The sequence below is a fragment of the Mycosarcoma maydis genome, chromosome 10 (genome assembly GCF_000328475.2).
Source record: "Mycosarcoma maydis chromosome 10, whole genome shotgun sequence".
In the NCBI taxonomy this organism is placed as follows: domain Eukaryota; kingdom Fungi; phylum Basidiomycota; class Ustilaginomycetes; order Ustilaginales; genus Mycosarcoma; species Mycosarcoma maydis.
In genome coordinates, this window is record NC_026487.1 from 557,269 (window position 1) to 575,742 (window position 18,474).

The following is an 18,474-nucleotide window of genomic DNA, read 5'->3' on the forward strand; positions in this document are numbered from 1 at the left end:
CTACGCGCGCCAGTCAAGAAATCCAGCGCCACTCTCCACACTCACGCTCTCACTCTCACTCTCACTCTCACTCTCGCGAATTCGCTTACTGAGCTGTACCTGCTCCTTGGACCAAGCTCATCAACACTCGTGCGTGTTTGACATTGTACACTTGGCGCGTTTGCTTGACTTGTCACTCGTTGTCAACTACACATCATCACACGAAAGCTACGCATCCAGTGGTTCCTCACTGTCACATGTCTACGTTTCTCGATGCACAGCTCGACGCAACGCACTCAGCAAGTGCAATCTCAAGCAGGGCCGTCGTCGGACTCGAACGCGCGCAAGCGCGTCGGCGTCAACGCTTCGTCTGATGCAGCATCGTTCGTCTACAACCCGAGACAAGATGCGCGGGATCGTCGCAAAGTGCGGTCGGACTATCGAGCGCTCATTGCGAAAGCGGAGGAATCCAAGCGCGACTCGTCTCTGAAACCGTCGGACCTGGTGGACTTGATTGCCAAAGTAGATGAACTGCACGAGAGAGTGGTTGCACCTAGCGAAAGTATTCTGGATACCAAGACGCTAACTTCGATGTCCGAGATGGGCGCACGTATGGCTAAGAAGATGAAGCTGAATGCGGATGCGTTTGACACGCACGAGTTCATGTCGAGGCTGGCGCGGTACTTGGGTGGACAAGCCGCGCCAGTTCGAAGAGCCGGCAATATCGACGATGATGACGAACAAGTCGAGATAGACATCAACCAGTGGCAGTGGTCCAAATTGGGCCGTTTATCCGCCTCGCTAAGCAAGCGTGCTGTGACGATGGATTTCCTGCTTGGTCCACTCGAGATTGCCCCGAAACAACGCAGAACCATCACGCAGCGGAGGCAAGACGACACGCCCGCCGAACGCACCGCTCCGCGTGCACTCCAACAGCAGGACTTGCAGGATTCGGCTGGAAGAGAATCCACGTCTGCCATCCGAAAAGTGGCTACGCTCCTCCAGCAACAGGGCCCCGCCGGTGTCTGCCTGTTCCGCTTCGCCGTGGATCCAGAAAGCTTTGTCAACACGGTGGAGAATTTCTTCCACGTGAGCTTTTTGATAAAGGAGAACAGGGCGTCACTCAAGACGGATGCCGACGGCAACGCGGTACTGACCATCGCTACGCCGCCCACCGAGGACGATGAACAGGTAGACACAGACAAGCCCGAACACGTCGGCAGGAGTAAGCAGTTCATCATGGAGATCGACTATCCAACGTATTTGGAGTCGATCCAGCTATACGCCATCAGCGAGAGCGTCATACCGACCAGGAGCAATAGAGTCAATTCGCTGAGTGGCAGGCTGGCGCTCGACAAGGTGAGACAGTGACCAGACCGCTGCCGTGCGCGAGCAGGCGACGCTCACATTCTCCACATAGCAGCACACTCCTCATCAATGCAAAGACTGTGCAGATCGCGCGCAACACGCGGTCACAATCATCACTTGGGATTGGCGTGTTTGTGATGGCGAGCAATGCGGGCTATTCGGGCTATTCGGGCTATGCGGGCTACTGTTGTGACTGCGGTACACGTGGTATAGTGACAAGTGTGAGACTGACTCTTACAGCCAGTGGAATGCCAGGTCGCGCAGGGCGTTTCGATCCCATAGTCGCGCAAATTGTACTGCAGGATTCGCAGTATTGTGTTCTGGCTGGAGCTGCGCATGGTGTGTAAGTGGGGCGGATCTCTTGGTCTGTTCCCAGTTGGGCAAGTGGTATACGTGCATTTGTGGAATCAGGCGGTTGAGCGTGGGTGCCGAGCTGCGGAGTTCACTGTTTGCACTGGTGATCAGGTAGCGCGACAGCACGTTGCTGAGCAAGACCAGCGGTCGGGTGGACGTGTGGTGATGGGCGCACAGTTGCGAGGTGCGATCGCAGTCCGAGCCGAAGTTGACACTCAGAACGCTTTCGTAGAGTGCTCGATCGCAGTGTGGCATATACAGCAGCGTGGGCTCGCAAATGCGAGTGTAAAAGCTTTCGATCGATGCACCTGGCTCGTCATCGGACCGCGTGGCGTTGCTTGGTGCGATACGGATCGCGTACCGTTCCAATAGCTCTCGATCTTGCGCAGTAAACACGGGGTCGTACGCTATACACTCGATCGCGCCTGAATGCTCTGGTATCCGTGCTGTGCTGCTGGCCGAACACGCAGGACGAGTATGCAACTGCGACAGCCACGAGTGTATGACGAGCAGTAAACCGAGCTGGATCTGTGCGCTGCGCGAGCTGGTGGGCGAGCCTAAGCCCAAGCAGATGATTCGACGTGGAACGACTGCTGTTGAACCACGTTGCGGCTCATCCGCTTGCAGCTTGCTTGCTTCCTGCTCGCCGACTTGGGCTGCGCGCTTGGACGCGCAGATCGACTGTGCTTCATGGTCCGCTCCAGATGCAGTCCGCATGCTCCCAGCGCTGGGCCAGACGGTTCGTATTGAATCCGCAATCTGGTCTGCAAACGTCGTTGTACGCTGTGGCTCATCGCGACCACTCGCTGACGCCAGTTGGGACCCGAGATATCTTGCAAACACATCCACTGCACCAACCGCTCTTTCTACCACGTTGCGCTGCGTCTCCTCGTCATTTTCTGCCCTTGCCATGCCACGACCACCGCGTCTTCTCGGTGCGCTGGCATACGCGAACCCACTCGAGGCTCCAGTGATGTTGGTGTTGCTGCTCGAGACGCTTTGTAGCCCCGCTGCCGCTGCCGCGGTCGCGCGTGGTCGACGCCTCGATCGCACATATTGAAAGCCGTCGTCCAAGTCGTCTTTTGCCTCGACGTGAGATCCGCCCGATGATGTTGCCGTCATCGCTCTTGTTGCCTTCTACACTCGACGTTGCCGATCGACGCTGAGGCATGGTGAGCGAACAGACGCCGAACGATTACAATTCACGAATGCCGATCCAGCCAACCCAAAAAAATCATCCGTGATTCTTAAAGCCCCCCAATCACGATTCTCTTCCAGGGTCCTACCAATCGTGAAACCTCCTAAACCAAAACCGGTCAATTCACCGAGCTGACTCCGCCGCCATCCTCGCCAGCTTCCATAGCGGTTCAACCCCGCTCATCCATCCCGCCTCTCCTCTGTCACCAAGCGAATCGTAAGAACATCACAAGCTGACACAACGCACACCATGCAACGCGCTGACGCGCTGCTTGAAGAAAAAAGAGCGCTTCCAAACAATTACGATTGCATCTGCTAGAAAGGAGGGGGTATACATAGATTGATATGTTCGAGGAATGGTGCGATACTAAAGTTGGGGAGTTTCCAGTTGTGCCAAGGCGGATTGATGCGACTAGAAGTACTCCAACTCGATGAACAAGAAAGCCGTCTTTCTGGGGTTGACCAAGCTGAGTCCGGCTGGATGCAGTGTTTGGCGATTGCAGCTTTCGATGCAGCTGTCCAATTCGGCCATGGTCTGCAGTTGCGCTCCACATGAAAAAGGTACACATTGTCGCCGGGTCAGCCAGATCTGCAGGGTAAGACGCAGAGCAATGATCGACTTACGCGTTGATGATGGCTGCCGAACAGGAGAGTCGAGATGTAGAAGGTGAGAATGGCAAACGTGTTGTCGATCCAAGTGCGTCTTGGATTGTGTGCTTTAATGAGAAGCGTATTGATGTCGTTGATGAGTTCGCTGAATGTGGTTGGTGAGATCTATCGACACACGACCGCGTCAGTTCTACAGGTATCAATCGTAGATCAACGAGCGATTACTTACTCGACCTTCAAGTTCCAGTGGGAAGCTCGAGTGAAACTGGGGTAGCTCACCCGACGAATAGTCGCGCTCGATGCTGTCCGATCCACCGTCGCAGTCCGAAACAGTCTTTGCAAGTCAGTAAAATCACCACTATCACTGTTCAGCCCACTTATAGATGCAGCAAGCATACTTACCGGACGATCTCCTTTGGGACGTGTACGCCTGGTTTGCCAGTGACTTGTTGGCCAAACGCTCGACTCGAATCTGGTGGTCCAAAGTAGTACGACGAAGTGGGTGGAGGATAGTACAGTGTTTCGTCGACTGCACTGTTGCCTACGGAGTGCTTTCTGGTGCCAGTTGTTGCTGTTTCTACTGGTTGCGATGCTGGTGCTGTATGCGTCATCGTATCGGGCGTTGTCGACGGATCCGACTTTTCGCGCTTGCTCATCGTGGCGTGTTCTGCGTATGCTCGTGTGCACGCTTGCAGATAGCGGGCAGGCTTAGCTTCGACAGCTTGGGGGTGACTCGAACGGCTGCGTTGACTGGACAAGTGCTGCACCGACGACGAACCGGAAGCAACAGGCGCGATACGTCGTGGTGTGTGACAGGGACACTCACAGTCGTGTACGCGGGAGAACAATCGTGAATACGCCGGACGGTTTATTTTCCCGACGCACACCAACGCGCTTTGCAGTCACCGCCGCCTTTGCCAATCGTGAATCGCGCCACTCACGAGTGTGGCCAAAATTCGTGATTCGTGATTGATTCAAGATTCGTGAATCACGAATGGGTCGTGTGCGCCGCCATTCGTGAATCGTGCTTCGTGCGTGACTCACGATTCTCTGGAATCCCAGCGATGAGTACATGGCTATCACACCTCACCCGCGCACCCTTGACCAAAAGCTTGAACAACACACATCAACTACACTTAGAACGCACTCCAATCCGATCGAAACAGATGAAATATCACGTAGTATTACAAGTAAGAAAACACAATCACGAATGTGGCCAAGTCGGCTACGGACAGACGATGGATCAAAGACACAAGACGAATCAACGACAGCGTCACATGCAGATGCGGTACGAGCAGTATCGACCACTGGTCTCACTGGGCCTGATAATCTTGACCACCTGACCCCTCTGAAGGCCAAAGTATCTCGCCACGGGATCCGCCTGTTGGATTCTCGGCAACTGGGTTTCCTTCAACCTATACCTCTGCAACAGCTCCTTCTTCTCCTCGGGGTACAGCGGTTCGTGCTTTGGCACCAAATGGTGGTGTGTGATGTTGACCAACAAGAACGCCTCCTCGAAATCCTCGAGGTGAAACGTTCCGCGCATGGCGTCGATCACTTTTCTCGCGGCGCTCGTCATTTTTTCGGGCCAGATGATAATGCCGCGCTGGATATCGCGTTCTTCCATAATCGAGATAAACTGTCGCATCGTCTTGACGCCCACGTTTCGATCGCTCGAGTAGAAGACGAAGAGTCGCTGGTTTTCGTGCTCGCCGTGCTCGGTGAAAAAGTTGAGCTTGTTTCGGTCCACCGAACCTCCCGTAGGCGCATATTCGGCTTTGAACGTCTCCAAGTCCACCGAGATCTCATCGTCAGCTACTTGGTAGCCTCGATCACGAACGAGTTCGTGGATGGTGCGATTGACACGCCATAGACGCACCGTTTCCCGATCGTCTTCCATGATAGATGATGTATGTGTGCGGGCGATCGACGGCCGATGAAAGCAGACACGTTGAGTCAAGATGAGCTCGAGCTCTGATTCGATCGGATCTTACGGCCTGAGACTGAGCCACGTATACGTATGTGCTTGACGATGAAACGACGAGCGCTACTGCGATGAGAGCGTGCAGCGACCCGTCAGTCGATCCGTACGTGTATCAACCCGCCTTGGATGCGGATGCGCTACGGCGAAGCGCTGTGTGATATGACAAGGACACGTTCAAAGCGATCCAATGCTTTGAATGAGCGTTGCTGTGAGCTGTCTGTCGTCCAGCGCCAACGAGAAACGAGAAAAATGATGCCGCTTCAAGGATGGTGGAGGCTGGCAAACAGAAGCAGAGCCATGCTCCACCACATAAACCACTCCCACAGACCTCGAAATTTTCTCCAACTTCTTCTTCGCACCAGAGCACCCTGCGCAAAACATGAAACCGTAAACTCGTCAACTTCGGACCCGATTCACGATTTTCGTGATTTCAGACATAAAATCAAAATACACATCTCCAGCCCAAGGTCTAACACCACAAGCCTTCTTCAAAAATCGTGAATCGTGAATCGTAAATGACCAACTCACGACTCGTGACTCGTGACTCGCGACTGTGAATCCTTACTCTCCACGCTCCTCCTGAAACCCAGTTGCGAATGTCAATAGATTAAATCATAGGTTCGCCTATAGGACAAACGCGACAAAGACTAACGTGAAAGCGAAACAATAATGAAGAGGTGCAAGGCCCAACAAGACAGTTGGCAGACCGAGCGGGTAGTAAAATTGATGAGAAGATGCCTTGGTGTATATGCGCAAATGCCAACCAGGTATGAAGTGATGCGGGGGAATATGTGGCTTGTTTGAGTGTATCAATGACGTGATTCATGTACAAGTGCTCCAGGAAATAAAGGCGACAGAATGTGATCATTAGAGGGATGGTGAGGGGAAACCAAAGCGCAAAGCTGAGAACGATCGCTATCAAGCCCGGTCAAAAGCGAGTTGAGCAAGCACCCGGCTCACCTCGTCCATGGTGGTCGAATCAGGGTTCTGTGTGTTGCGACCGGGCGGAAGGCGCGAGATGCTAGCGGAAGACGCATGAAAGTGCTGAGGTTGATGCGGCATGCCGTAACCCGGCTGTTGCTGCTGTTGCTGCTGTTGCTGCTGCTGCTGTTGGTATTGGAGTTGCTGCTGTGCCTGCTGCTGCGGTGTTGGAGGCTGGTAGAGGTGGTGAGGTGCACCACCGCCAAAGGTGCCTTGCGAGCTTGTCATGCCAGGGAAGTGGCCAGACATGCCAGGGGCACCCGTGCCGATAGGACCAAGACCGTAAGGCGTCGACGGGCCAACACTCATGCTTCCACTTGCATGCTGCGAGGCCTGCTGCGCTGCCATGGCGCCAATGTCCAAACTCTGTGCCCGATGCGCAAACGAGCGAGGCTTTCGAAGCGCCTTGACGCGGTCTTCCATCGACATGCCCTCCAAGCCTCGGTTCATGTGCATCTCGTCCGACAGCCGATGTCCGCTTTGCTGGTGCAGGCTAGGCTGCGAGGGAAACTGGATCCCGCCACTCGTTGGCACACTGACTCCAGCCCCGATGGGTCCAGGTCCAGCTGCACTAACGAGGCCTGCGCCAGGCGTTCCGACGGAAGGCGGAGGCAACCCCATCAAGCTTGGCGTGGCGTTGCTAGCGTTACTGGCTGTGAAGGCACGTGTAGGAGCGCCCCACACATCACTGCCAAACCCACGACCGTTACCGTACGGCGAAGTGTAGAGCGGAGACGTGATCAAAGGCGAGTTAGCAGCTGTAGCTGCGCTTCCGCCATTGCTCGACGCAAATCCTGGGCCGCCATGAAGGTGCTGGGACGGTGCATCAAAGAGCGCTTTGATATCGGGTGTCGAGGCAGCAGCACGCAGCCTGCGCTCATTCACACGCGCCTGTTCGGCCGCGGCGGCTGCCGCTGCGGCCGCAGTGTTGAACGATTCATTTGATTCGGCCGCGCCAGCCGTCGAGATCAACTTGTTGGCAAAGTGCGGGAAGGCCGATGCAAACGAATCGGAGCGAGTTCGAGAGGGTGCAGCGTAGATGTTGGCGTTGCGATTGATGAGGAAATCCTCGATTGCATCCTTTGCCGTGGGCAGGAAGTCGGTGTTACTCCTGTTGAGCCGCAACTTGAAGACGGCCTCGCCACCGGGTCGTCGCTGCTCAATGACAGGCGAGACAGAGATACTGAGGTCGCGCTTGAGCTGCTCAGCGAGTGCAGCAAACTCGGCACTGTGAATAGCATCGCCGAGCTCGGTCGAGTTGGGGGCGCGGAACTCGGCTTCAAAGGGAACGTGGTCGAGAAGCATCTGCGCAGCAATGTGAATCTGCGACTCGGGTCCGAAGATGGTCACCAGATCCGAGGCTGACTCTCGCGCAGGGAAGCGAACGCTGGAACTTGTCTTGCTCTCAATGTCATGGATGAAGATGGCCTTCTCGCCAAGCAAAGTTCGATGGTAGCGACGCGAGATGGTGACCGTCTCACTGATGTAGTCCTTGTCCTTGGGATTGACCAGCTCCATCACCGACAGCTTGAGGTTTTCAAGGTTGGCAGCATTTTTGGCCGGTGTTCGTGCGATGACGTTATCTTCGTTATCGAGGTAACCTCCGAGCGCAGCAAACTCCTCGGCATTGCTAAACTTGACATAGACGCCAAATTTTTTCATGATGCGTTGGATGTTCTTGCCACCGACGCCAATGATGCGTTTGTGGTACGCCTCGGGGACGTGGAACGACATCTCGGCTGGCAACTCCTCTTGTAAAAGACCGAGGCCTTGTAAAACTCCGTTGCGATCGTTTCCCGAGACGTCGATTAGGAAGTTGTAGTCATTGAATGTTTCAAACTTGATGCGCACGCCACACTGCTTCATGACCTTGTTGACTTTGCCGTTCTTCTTGCCCGAGATAAACTCACGGTGCTCGTTGGCCAGCTCAATCTGGAAGCGCACTTCGAAGTTGAAGCTTTTGATCAACTCGAGTTCGAGCAACGCCGAAACGGCGGTTCGCACCTCGGACTCGAGACCGTGAATCTCGAAGCAGTTGCTCTTGAACACCACCTCGGCGCCCGAAGCGTTGGCGACGTGCTTGAGCATGGGCGCGACCTGCGTTGGATTGAGATTAGCCTGTGGAGATGGCATGTAGACGTCGAAACCGACGGGTAAGAGCCAGAGCGAGGCGACGTAGAACTGGCACGCAAGCTGCATGATGGATCGGATTGTGCGTTCGATGTTAACGCGATGATCGCCAAAGACCGAGATGACGCTGGTCTGACTGCCGAGCAATGGGAAGGCGACAAAGGTGCCGTTGTCGATCATGATGGATCGGAGCTCCTCGAGACGGTCGGTCAGCATCCAATCGAGCTTGCGAGGTAGGATAGCTGCATCTCGTGAAATGATGCCCTTGCTCTTGTGCATCGACACCTGGAAAAGCATGTCGCGTGCACGCTGAACGCCAAAGAATTCGCCCGTGATGTGGATTTGATTTTGATGAGCCGCGACTGCCTTGCCGTCGTTGCGGCTGGCAAGACTCGAGCCGAAGGTGCCGAGAAAAGAACTTGGCAAGTAGATGCTGGTGCCCGTTTCTTCCTCGATCTTCTGCACAACGCAGCGCTTGCGGCCGCCGATGATGTTGTGCAACTTGTAGTCGATCTCGCATGTCTCGGATCGAAGCCCAGCAATCTCGTCCAAGATGACGAGCACCTTGACCCGGGCCAACTCGACACTTTCAAAGGTTCCCGAGACGAGCACCTCGACGATGCGCTCGGTCTCGAGGCCATAGCCGAGATCAGCGCCGCGCACTTCACTGTTTTTGAGCGTGATGGTTGCGCCCGTGGCGGTCTGTACTTCATCGAGTTTGCGACGCACATCTTCCTTGATGCTCTCTTTTGCGGGAGGCGACGAGGCGGGTGCGACGTCGAACACATCGGCGCGCGGCACTTTGATGGAGGAGGTCGATTTGAACGGATTTTCGCGTAAGATGGTGCCTCGAGCATTCATGACCTGTTGGTAGCCACCGCTGAGATGAAAGTTGTACTGCGGTGGTTTGGGCATGCTACTGAGGCTGGCTCGCGAAGCACCAATGGCATTTGGCTGCGGCGACCGGAGCGGCTGAGCGGACGAGAGACCGACCTCTTGGGCGACGTGGCTGCCAGACGCGGGCGGATTGAGCGACGAGAGCGAGAGCGAACTTGAGTTGAGGCCGGGGAAACCAGAACCGAGCGCTTCTCCAGCGGCGCGTCCAGGGAAGAAGGCGGACGAGTGCGAGTCAGGCGTGCCGATGGGCTGTGGATGGTACTGCTGATAGGGATAGCCGGAAGATCCATTTGGATTGGGAAAAGGCAATTGATCGAGGCTCTGCAACGAAGAGAAGGAGCTCTGGCGAGCAAAGGGATGCGAGAGCGGGGTTGGGGGCATGCGCGACTCGTCGTTTTGCGGCACTGAAGCAAACGAGACTAGGCACTGGTGATTGGCCATGATATCGGAGCTGAGTTTCTGGATAGCTTCTTGAAGATCTTTGCTGCTCTGTGAAAGCGAGATGCCTCGATCCTGCTGCACATGGTTGGCCGAGATCGAATTGGAAGCCGAATGGGTGGTGCTCGACGAGTTGACGCCGATGGCGCTACTAGCAGCGGTGCTGTCTGCGGTGAAGGAGGCTGCCGATGAAATGTCAAAGCTGGACCGAGTGCCAACGGTGGATCTGCTGTCACGATGCTGGCTGCTACCGTTGTCATCCATGTTGGCCAGACTGGGATTGACGAGCTTGGAAGGACGAGCATTTCCCCTCTCGCCGATAGGGGCCAGCGGCGCCGACTGCTCGGGTTCGGCTTTAACAGGTTGAGAAGAGGAGCCGGTGGCAGCGTCGGCCTCTGCTTTTTCTGCGCCGACAGCCTCGACGATCCTGTCGCTGGTGCGCTTGCCGCCAAACGCACTGGGCATGAAAGCCTTGACGCTAGGAGGAAAACGGGAGCGCATCGAGGTGAAGCGGCCTGGCAACGAAGAGGCAGGTGGCTCGGGAGCAGCCGAAGCTGTGGGCGCAGTTCGCGCACCTACATGAGAGCCAGGACGAGGAGCCTCGAGGCTGAAGCTCGACGACGATGCTGCTGTAATGCTGCCGTTGGGATTGGTAGTCTCCGTGACAAAACTGCTGGCACCGATGGAGCGCGGAATAGTGAAGGACGTCGAGTAGAAATCCATCTTGACGTGCAAGACGTAAGGAGAAGCTTGGCCCGCAGCACAGGCAGATCCAGAGCTTCGTGTAGCAAGAGTGTCCGAATCGACTTTGAGTTGGACGATTGGAAAGATGAGCCGAGCCTGCTGTCTCAGGTTACTGATGGAGGCAGATGTACAAAGATCAGATCAAGGGATCTGGGAACTTGGATAGGCGAGCGCTTGAAGGAGGGCGAGCGCTTGCGAGTGACGGGAGGGTTGGGTATATCCGATGGATGGAGGAAGCTTGAGGTATCTTGATGGCAGGTGGGAATACAGTGAGAGATGCAGAGTCAGAGCCAGAGCCAACGAGCTAGCATGAGGTTGTGGACACGAACGGAATGATGTGTCGAGTGCGGCTATAGATCTGGGCGTTTGAAGCGGTCTTCTTACGTTGACGAGAAGATGCTTTCGTTGAGTGCCGTGTCAATCTCGCGGTGACAAGCGACGGCTGGAGAGATCGGGAGATGCAAGATGGGTTGCGTATGGCGGAGCGAGGGGCCAAAGTAGGCTGGGGCAGTTTCAGACCAGACTGAGAGGCCAAGAAGCGTCGTGCGTGCAGATCTGCAAAGGAGCAGACAGCGTAGGACCGGACGAACGGAGTGAGAGCGTTAAATGAAGGCTGCGGCGAGACAAGAAGGACGGAAGAAGGAGCAAGCGAGCGGGCAATCGATTGATGGAACCCGAAGGTAGAGGCGGAGAAGTTGGACAAAGAAAAAGGAACAAGCCTGAGCGTATTGGTAGAAGGGCAAGAAGATATGCACAAGGTACCTCTGACTGCTCCCAGGCTCGATGACGAAAGACGACAAGCGAGACAGAGACCAAAGAGATGCGATGGTGTTGCTGCTGCTACCAGGCAAGACGTGAAGATGACGAGCAGGAGGAGCGAGACAAGCAAAGTAACCAAAAATGACCAAAAGTAACCAAAGGCAACCACAACGAAAATGAGGTACAGCGGAGCGCTTTGGCGAATGAAAAGTCTCAATTGGCGGTGATCGGAGGGTGAAAAGGGGGTTTTACGAAGAGTGTCTCACTCACGACTGTGACTCTTTCTGAGGAATTTGTGATTTTTTTTTGGATTTTTTTGTTTTGTTTTGTTTTCTTCTTTTCTTTCGTTGCTCTCTCCTCCTTGTTCACGTCCGTGCTCCACACACCTCATTCCAAGATTCACGATTGGTCACAGAACAAGAGAGAGAGAGAGAGAGAGAGAGAGAGAGGGAAAAAAGAGAAGAAAAAGAAATAGAAATAGAGAGAGTGTGACATGGTAGAGAGGACGGTAACCATTTGTGATTCGTGATTCATGATTCATGATTCATGATTCACGATTTGATCAGAGTCAGCATCCTTCAGCGATGTGAGCAAGCGAGACCTGTCCGTCCCACAACCGTTCGACTCGTGAGTCGAGTGAAAGAGAGACAAAGGCAAAGGCACGCAGATGCATATGCCATCATCGACGGGCGCAGCTCGCCAATGTCAAAGTGAGCCGGCACAGCAAATCCGCTCGAGATTGGTGGGACCAGACGGAACACGAGCCTTTGGGCGGTCATGTTGCTCGCCTCCCGATGTGCACGGTGGGTTAAGTTCGCTGCTCCTCATATGGGAGTCCGTCTGTTTCTATAAGATTCTCTCTCCAAACCGCTTCTCCGGCTGGCACCCAGGGTTGTATGGTGATTTTTCTGTTCACCATGGCTGCGTGGATGTGCATTGGGCCGTATTCATCTTCAGACTAAGTTACTAGCCCCTACTGTACTGCACAGTCCAATACTGTCCTGCTTGGGCACAGCTGTAGTAGGCACTCGTGACTAAGGCAAAGCGGATGCAGGAAATAGGAGGCTCCTCACACTGAGCCTCACCAAGCATGAAAGCACCGCTTGAAAAATTCTCCGATCAAAGCGTGAAGAGGCAAAGCAACCGCGCTGTGCTCCGTGCTCCATGCTCCACGCTCAAGATTTACTTGTTACTTAAAACGCAAGTGCTCGGCCTAACAGTTTGAACCACGCCATAGGCAGCGTAAAACTCATCTGCAATCGTGAATCACGTATCATCATCCGTGATCGGGTCAGCTCCAGCAATCGTGATTGGCAACCGCCCTCTCGCCCACATGTTCAGCTAGCTAGCCAGCTAGCTAGCCAGCTAGCTGGGCAAAGTCATCTCGAGTCTCAGCAGTTTGTAGTGTCAGGACAGACGTAAATGCATTATCTACAATGTGTATTACCAAGCTTCAAGGTACGGGGCCCTTACTCGGTCGGTGGAACATAAGGTGTGACCAGGAAGTTGCTAAAGTCCTTCAACTTGTCCGTTCCCCTGACCTCCTCAGTCAACAAGGGCATCTTGACAATGTGGAAATCGTCCGCATATAGCTCCATCATCTCGCCCACGTACTTGTCCTGCATCTGCTTCCTCACTCTGCAATGTTGGCAGTTGCTATCCTTCTTGGGATACAGCAATTGGTTGCACACAATGGCGTGCGTATCGATTTCGTAACTCGTCAACTCTTGAATCAGCCTTTCCGTTTCGTAGAGCGACAGGAATTCGGCGATGCAGACGCATACGAACGTCGTCTTCTCCGGATCCTTGAATTGCGTGTTGACTTCGGTAATCACTTCGCGCATGCTTTCCAGTTTAGCGAACATGTCTTCCTGGTTAGGTCCGCCTCCTCCGAGCATCGATTGGAACTGTCCCAGCATGGGGCCCAGGCTTCGTCCCAGAGTGCTGAACTTGGCCAATGCTTTTTCGAGTACACTAGGAAACGACAAGAAACGCAGAGTGTGACCGGTAGGCGCAGTGTCAAACACGATCACCGAGTACTCCATCGACTTGACGTGCTTCATGATCTCGGCGAATCCCATCGCTTCGTCCACACCGGGAATGGCAAACGCCAAATCCTGCATCATCGATCCCATCGCTCCGCCTTGGCTATCAGACTGCTCGATCATTTCCTGGATACTCGAATTCGGGTCGATCTCCATGGCCGAGAGGTTGTCGAATCCGTTGACTTTGGTCGCCTCTTTACCGAATTTCTGTCCGAAGGCATCCGAAAGGTTGTGTGCTGGATCAGTAGAGATGAGCAGCACCGACTCGCGCACTTTGGAAAGCTGGATGGCAAGCGAGCAAGAGGTGGTGGTCTTGCCCACACCACCTTTGCCGCCGACAAAGAGCCATTTGAGCGTCTTTTGATCTAGGATGTTCTGAAGCGTCGGCTCCAGCGCGTCCTCGACTACTGCAGCTGAAGACATCTTGTTCACGTGCGTGTGCGTGGAGAAAACCCGATGCAGCAACGTGAGAGATACGTGACTGTGTCGGTGGTGTGTAGGCCTTTGCTCGAACCACTCGTGCCGCCAGAATAGGAAGGATGTACACGCGATCAAGGATGTCGTGAGCCAACAACGAGTCCAAAAGCCAGCCACAAATTCCAACCAACCTTTCAACGCACGAGCTCTAGAAGAAGCAATCAAGAATCGTGAATCGTGAATACGCACACTGCACACAGCCCAGCACTCATGACTGTGAGCCTCGGTGTGTGTGTGTGTGTCTCATGAGTCCTAAATTTCCTCGCCTTTTTCACGCAATGTCCTCCACAACTGGACTCAGTGACCAGTGACTCGTGTCTTCCACGTTGCTCCTTCTTTAGCATACCGCCACCTTCCAGACGGTACTAGGCGTCGAACGTGAATACGCTCACGGCCAAATCGTGAATTCAACCTAAATCGTGAATCGTAGCTGTGGTGATTCTTTTCTTCAAACGTCACTCGTGACTGGCACCCACGAATCACGCTGCTGCGAGCACGCTTAGTTAGTGACTATGAAAGTAGCATTCACGATTCACGATTCACGATTCACGATTCGTGATTGCATTCCAAGTCCTCACGCCTACGTATCAAATTATCAAATTGTGTATCAACGCCTTTCCCCTAGGCCTTTCGCTTGACCAAGTTCTGTAGCATATCAAACGAATTGCCGTCAGGTTGCAATTGGATGATCCCTCCCATTTTCGATTCCTTCGTATCGCTCCACGCCCTCGCATCGTTGCTAAACACATTCGAGCTCCTCGGCACCGCCTGCAACAGTCCAAAGTCGGACGAAATACCTACGATCCTAACGTTTTCTTCCTCGGCTTCCGTGGCGCTAGCTCGAATAGCGTCTGACGTCAACGTCGTCTCCTGATCGCTGTGCAGCCACACTTGCCTGTACTTGTCGACGAACGGTCTGAAATCGCCCTCGTGTTGCATGAACGTCTTCCAGATCGAATCAAACGTTGACAGGATTGCCCCGGCCAGTTTCTCTTGTGTTATGGGCGCAAGCAACGTGGACGGCTCAGCGTTGGACGCCGTCATAGCTCGATTGTGGATCGAAATCAGATCAGAGACAGACGTAGTAGGCCGAGCGTTGAGACAGTTGACACCGCAACCAGAAACGAGGACAAACTCATTACCACCGCTGAACTGCGAATTGACCAGGATACCGCCGAGTTTCGCATATCGTTTACCGCCCAACTCAAACGTGGCCGTCTTGGCTCTTGCACTCGCGCCCGTCGCCAGGGAAGCATCCGAGTCAACGCGAGGAATCTCGGCATAGATGTCGTTCGGCCACTTGATGCGTACTTTCTGCGCTACCGCTCGACCCGCTTCACTGTCGCCCAGCGCGATGCGAATGCCTTCGACGACAGCTAGACCGGAAAGGTACTGCAGAAAGACGGTCTTGCTTGCCATCGAGACCGGAACACGGAACACGGCGGAGAACTGAAGGCAGCCCTTGGGTGAGATCCATCGGTTACCTCCACGTCCTCGACCACTCATCTGCTGCGTTGCGAAGAAGGTCGTTCCAACCGGTAAAGCAGAGAGCAAACGGATGTTCCTGTCGAGCATCGTTTGTGTCGAAGTCACCATCTGCGTATACAGCATTGGCGTGCCGAATTGATACTCGACACCTGAAAAGCCGCCGCTAGAGGCGCCAAACGGATGGAACGGGTCGAACGGCGCACGCCACGTGGACCAGTGTCCCTGCTCCTTGCTGCGCTCCCTCTGCAGATTCACCTCACGAAAGTGCAGCAGATGCTTTTCGTACTCGCAAATGTTCCAGTAGGCAACCATGTCGACAGAGGGTCGCGCTGGCTTACAGACCAGCACGTACTTTGGCACCAAGTCCAGGTCTACCTCCTTGTCCTGCGTCGGCAAATCTTGCGCAGCCGCCTCATCAGAAACTGGAGCGGGCACGACGGGTTTGGAGAAAGCATCGTAGTCGGCGGACGAACACAGCTTCTGAGCCTCTAGGATGCTTTTCGCATCTGCCACTGAAAAGTGTATGACGTCGTTCGAGTCCTTGATGCTCGCAAACGTTGCGTTTTTGAGCGCGGAGCAGTCGTTGTAACCTTGAATGTGTGGCGTGGCACTGGTTGATCGTTCTGCAGCAAGCTTTCGCACAATGTCGTCGGTGAGCCCCTGCAAATCCTTGCCGATCAGAGCAAGGAAGATGGGTTGCAGCTTGGGTTCGTCTGTCTCGATGGCTGTGCCAGCCGCGATTGTGTTGCCAGCAGCAGCATCTCCTGCGGCCGACACTGCTGCAGATGCAGCCCACTGTGGCAGTTCCGAGCGCAGTCCGAGCCGCTGGGTGAACAGCTCGTGCAGCCATTGCAGACGGCGCTGTTCGTGCAGCCGCAGTTGTCTGGCTCGTTCTTTGTGGTCTTTGTGTTCCTGCGCATCAACCTGGCCGTTTTCTGCCAGCAGCACCGGTGTTGAGGTCGCCAGAAGTGGGAACTCGGGGTGTGTCCCGAACAACAGAGCCTTGCCCAGTCCTACCGAGCAGAGCACGACTGCCGCTTGGCCGTCGTAGTTTGGTCGTTTCCAAGCTGTTCCGCCGTTCAAGTCAATATCAAGTAGAAGATCATCCGTTTGAGCCTTAGTGTAGCAAGCCAACACTTCTACGCCACGTTCGGCCCACGTGTCTGCATTCATAAACGCGCCGCCACCGTTGTAGTGGCATCTCCATTGATCCTTTTGGCTGTGGCCCGTCACACGCTCGATATCAACGATTCGAGCTCCTTTGTCCGACTCATACACAAAGCCAGGATATACTGTCCCTTGGCACGTCCCCGGGAAAAAGCGCAGAAACGGCCGCTCTCCGTCCACCTCCATGTCGGTACCCTTTTCGAAGGTGCAGTGGCTCGATGCGTAGTAGGCACCTGCACAAATTCCCACAAAGTTGCCGCCCGACTCGACATAATTGCGTAGTTGGCGCGAGGCGGTTCGCTCGGGCGCACTCGAAGGTGCGATATTGTCGTCAATATTTCGGGTGAACGGTCGAGCCAGTTCAGAGACATACGGCAAATCGCGACCACCAGGAAGAACGACGAGTGCGGTTCCCTTCTGCCATGGATCGAGTGCTAGCGTTTTGGCATCCACCGTCTTGACGTCGTATGTAGTGAGAAGCGTACGGAGCGTCTTGAGCGTATGGTGCAGTGCCGAAGTGGAAACGCCCGGCCCCGAATAGACAAGTACGTCCGACATGTTGGCCGACCTTGTGAAGCAACGATAACACCGTACTGGCGACGCAAAATTGGCCAGATAGCGTAGAGAGAAGGATGACCGCCTCGTTCTGATCGGAACCGTGTTGAAAGCTGTTGCCGGTCTCGACCGTATCGCAATTGCAATTGCAATCGCAGCCGCCCTCACTGCAGCACCTTGCCGTCCTGGCGCCGATTGCAGTTCGTACGTTGTCGTACTTGGTATTTGTGCGAGCGCTAGAAGCTCCCAGTCTCCAATTGGCAATGTATGCAATGGAAGTCCGCTTCTCGTTCCTGATGCGTGCCTCAATGTATACGGAAGATGATGCTCGATCAGCACAAAGCGGAACGTGCACCCTGACAGTCACGAGTCACTAGATTTGAGACGTGAAACTTGGAGCGTCTGCTTGAATTGTACCACATTTGGAAAATATATACACAATCACAAAATAAATACATAACAAGTCCATCCCGGCTAGCTCAGTCGGTAGAGCGTCAGACTCTTACTACAAGGGTTTCCGAGATTTCTCGGAGTTCATCTGAATGTCGTGGGTTCGAGCCCCACGTTGGGAGAATTTTTTTCACGCTTTTTGCAGTAGGGCTCCCCGCACGAAGCTATGCTGCTACGAATCACTTGTAGATTCAGAAATCAGAACTCACGAGTCCACCGCACAAATCAGTTTTCATGTCTCGCAGGAGCCGGAAAAATGGTTGGTAGAGGGTATATGGATTGGATTGCTACTGAGAAACAGACAGCTTAAAGATGACTCTGGAGGCAACGCATATCTAGCCGACCTTCTTGAAGCCGCCAAAGTTGACACCTACACAACTGAGGGTGTACAGATTAGGACGAGCCAAGTCTTGCAACATGAGTGGCATGTTCTTAGCGTCTTGGTCGTGGTGCTCGTCATGGTTGGCGTCTTGGTCGTGCTGTTCGTCAAGGTTGGGTGAGACGTTGGATTGTGCGGGGGTGATCTTGAAACTGACACCCAAGGCGTCGTTCAGATCGCGCATCATTTGGATGGCGTTGGGGGTGAGAACGCTCATGGTACACTTTGCGACGTCGTCTGGACTGATGGCCATCAAGAGTAGCACGATGGGTTGGTGGCTTCGATCTATGCAACCGTTAGCGGCAATTTCTTGGAGGAGCATTCTGGCAGCAGTTTCAGCGAGGTCTTCTGGTAAGCCAGGGTTTTCGGGTTTGCTCGCAGCTTCTGCGCTGTAGATTGCACCGGTGGTGGAGGTGGAGAGGAGCGTGATGGCAAAGCCGGGAAGAGTTTCCCGAGTCCTCACCGCGGTAGAC

The 18,474-nt window shown here is 54.4% G+C and overlaps 8 protein-coding genes and 1 non-coding gene across 9 annotated transcripts in view; 2 read left to right on the forward strand and 7 right to left on the reverse strand.

Annotated features, from left to right (window-relative positions):
- Positions 1-252: 252 nt before the first annotated feature.
- On the forward strand, positions 253-1,350 carry UMAG_10509 (Smc5-Smc6 complex subunit NSE4; the record flags this gene model as incomplete). Its single annotated transcript, XM_011392028.1, has 1 exon — positions 253-1,350. One exon carries the CDS (start codon positions 253-255, stop codon positions 1,348-1,350), a length of 1,098 nt encoding a protein of 365 aa, XP_011390330.1.
- Positions 1,351-1,581: 231 nt separating this feature from the next.
- UMAG_03835 (uncharacterized protein) lies at positions 1,582-2,823 on the reverse strand (the record flags this gene model as incomplete). The annotated part of the gene is made up of 1 exon (XM_011391968.1): positions 1,582-2,823. The coding sequence occupies one exon, from the start codon at positions 2,821-2,823 to the stop codon at positions 1,582-1,584; it is 1,242 nt and encodes a 413-aa protein (XP_011390270.1).
- Positions 2,824-3,310: 487 nt separating this feature from the next.
- UMAG_10511 (uncharacterized protein) lies at positions 3,311-4,163 on the reverse strand (the record flags this gene model as incomplete). Its single annotated transcript, XM_011392029.1, has 4 exons — positions 3,311-3,433; positions 3,523-3,672; positions 3,737-3,809; positions 3,910-4,163. The coding sequence occupies 4 exons, from the start codon at positions 4,161-4,163 to the stop codon at positions 3,311-3,313; spliced, it is 600 nt and encodes a 199-aa protein (XP_011390331.1).
- A 617-nt stretch (positions 4,164-4,780) lies between these two features.
- UMAG_10512 (putative DNA-directed RNA polymerases I, II and III subunit protein) lies at positions 4,781-5,407 on the reverse strand (the record flags this gene model as incomplete). Its single annotated transcript, XM_011392030.1, has 1 exon — positions 4,781-5,407. The coding sequence occupies one exon, from the start codon at positions 5,405-5,407 to the stop codon at positions 4,781-4,783; it is 627 nt and encodes a 208-aa protein (XP_011390332.1).
- A 1,002-nt stretch (positions 5,408-6,409) lies between these two features.
- UMAG_03837 (KH domain protein) lies at positions 6,410-10,660 on the reverse strand (the record flags this gene model as incomplete). Its single annotated transcript, XM_011391969.1, has 1 exon — positions 6,410-10,660. One exon carries the CDS (start codon positions 10,658-10,660, stop codon positions 6,410-6,412), a length of 4,251 nt encoding a protein of 1,416 aa, XP_011390271.1.
- A 2,249-nt stretch (positions 10,661-12,909) lies between these two features.
- On the reverse strand, positions 12,910-13,908 carry UMAG_03838 (putative guanine nucleotide exchange factor; the record flags this gene model as incomplete). Its single annotated transcript, XM_011391970.1, has 1 exon — positions 12,910-13,908. The coding sequence occupies one exon, from the start codon at positions 13,906-13,908 to the stop codon at positions 12,910-12,912; it is 999 nt and encodes a 332-aa protein (XP_011390272.1).
- Positions 13,909-14,583: 675 nt separating this feature from the next.
- UMAG_03839 (biotin--[acetyl-CoA-carboxylase] ligase BPL1) lies at positions 14,584-17,175 on the reverse strand (the record flags this gene model as incomplete). The annotated part of the gene is made up of 1 exon (XM_011391971.1): positions 14,584-17,175. One exon carries the CDS (start codon positions 17,173-17,175, stop codon positions 14,584-14,586), a length of 2,592 nt encoding a protein of 863 aa, XP_011390273.1.
- A 465-nt stretch (positions 17,176-17,640) lies between these two features.
- Positions 17,641-17,744, forward strand: UMAG_16068. The gene is made up of 2 exons: positions 17,641-17,677; positions 17,709-17,744. It is a non-coding gene; the product is annotated as a tRNA-Lys (tRNA).
- A 213-nt stretch (positions 17,745-17,957) lies between these two features.
- Positions 17,958-18,474, reverse strand: part of UMAG_15007 (rRNA-processing endoribonuclease) — a gene marked incomplete at both ends in the record, with an annotated part of 1,363 nt that continues 846 nt past the window's right edge. The window contains one exon of the mRNA XM_011392058.1: positions 17,958-18,473. Coding sequence (XP_011390360.1) covers positions 17,958-18,473 — 516 coding nt within the window. The remainder of the gene's footprint in view (position 18,474) is intronic.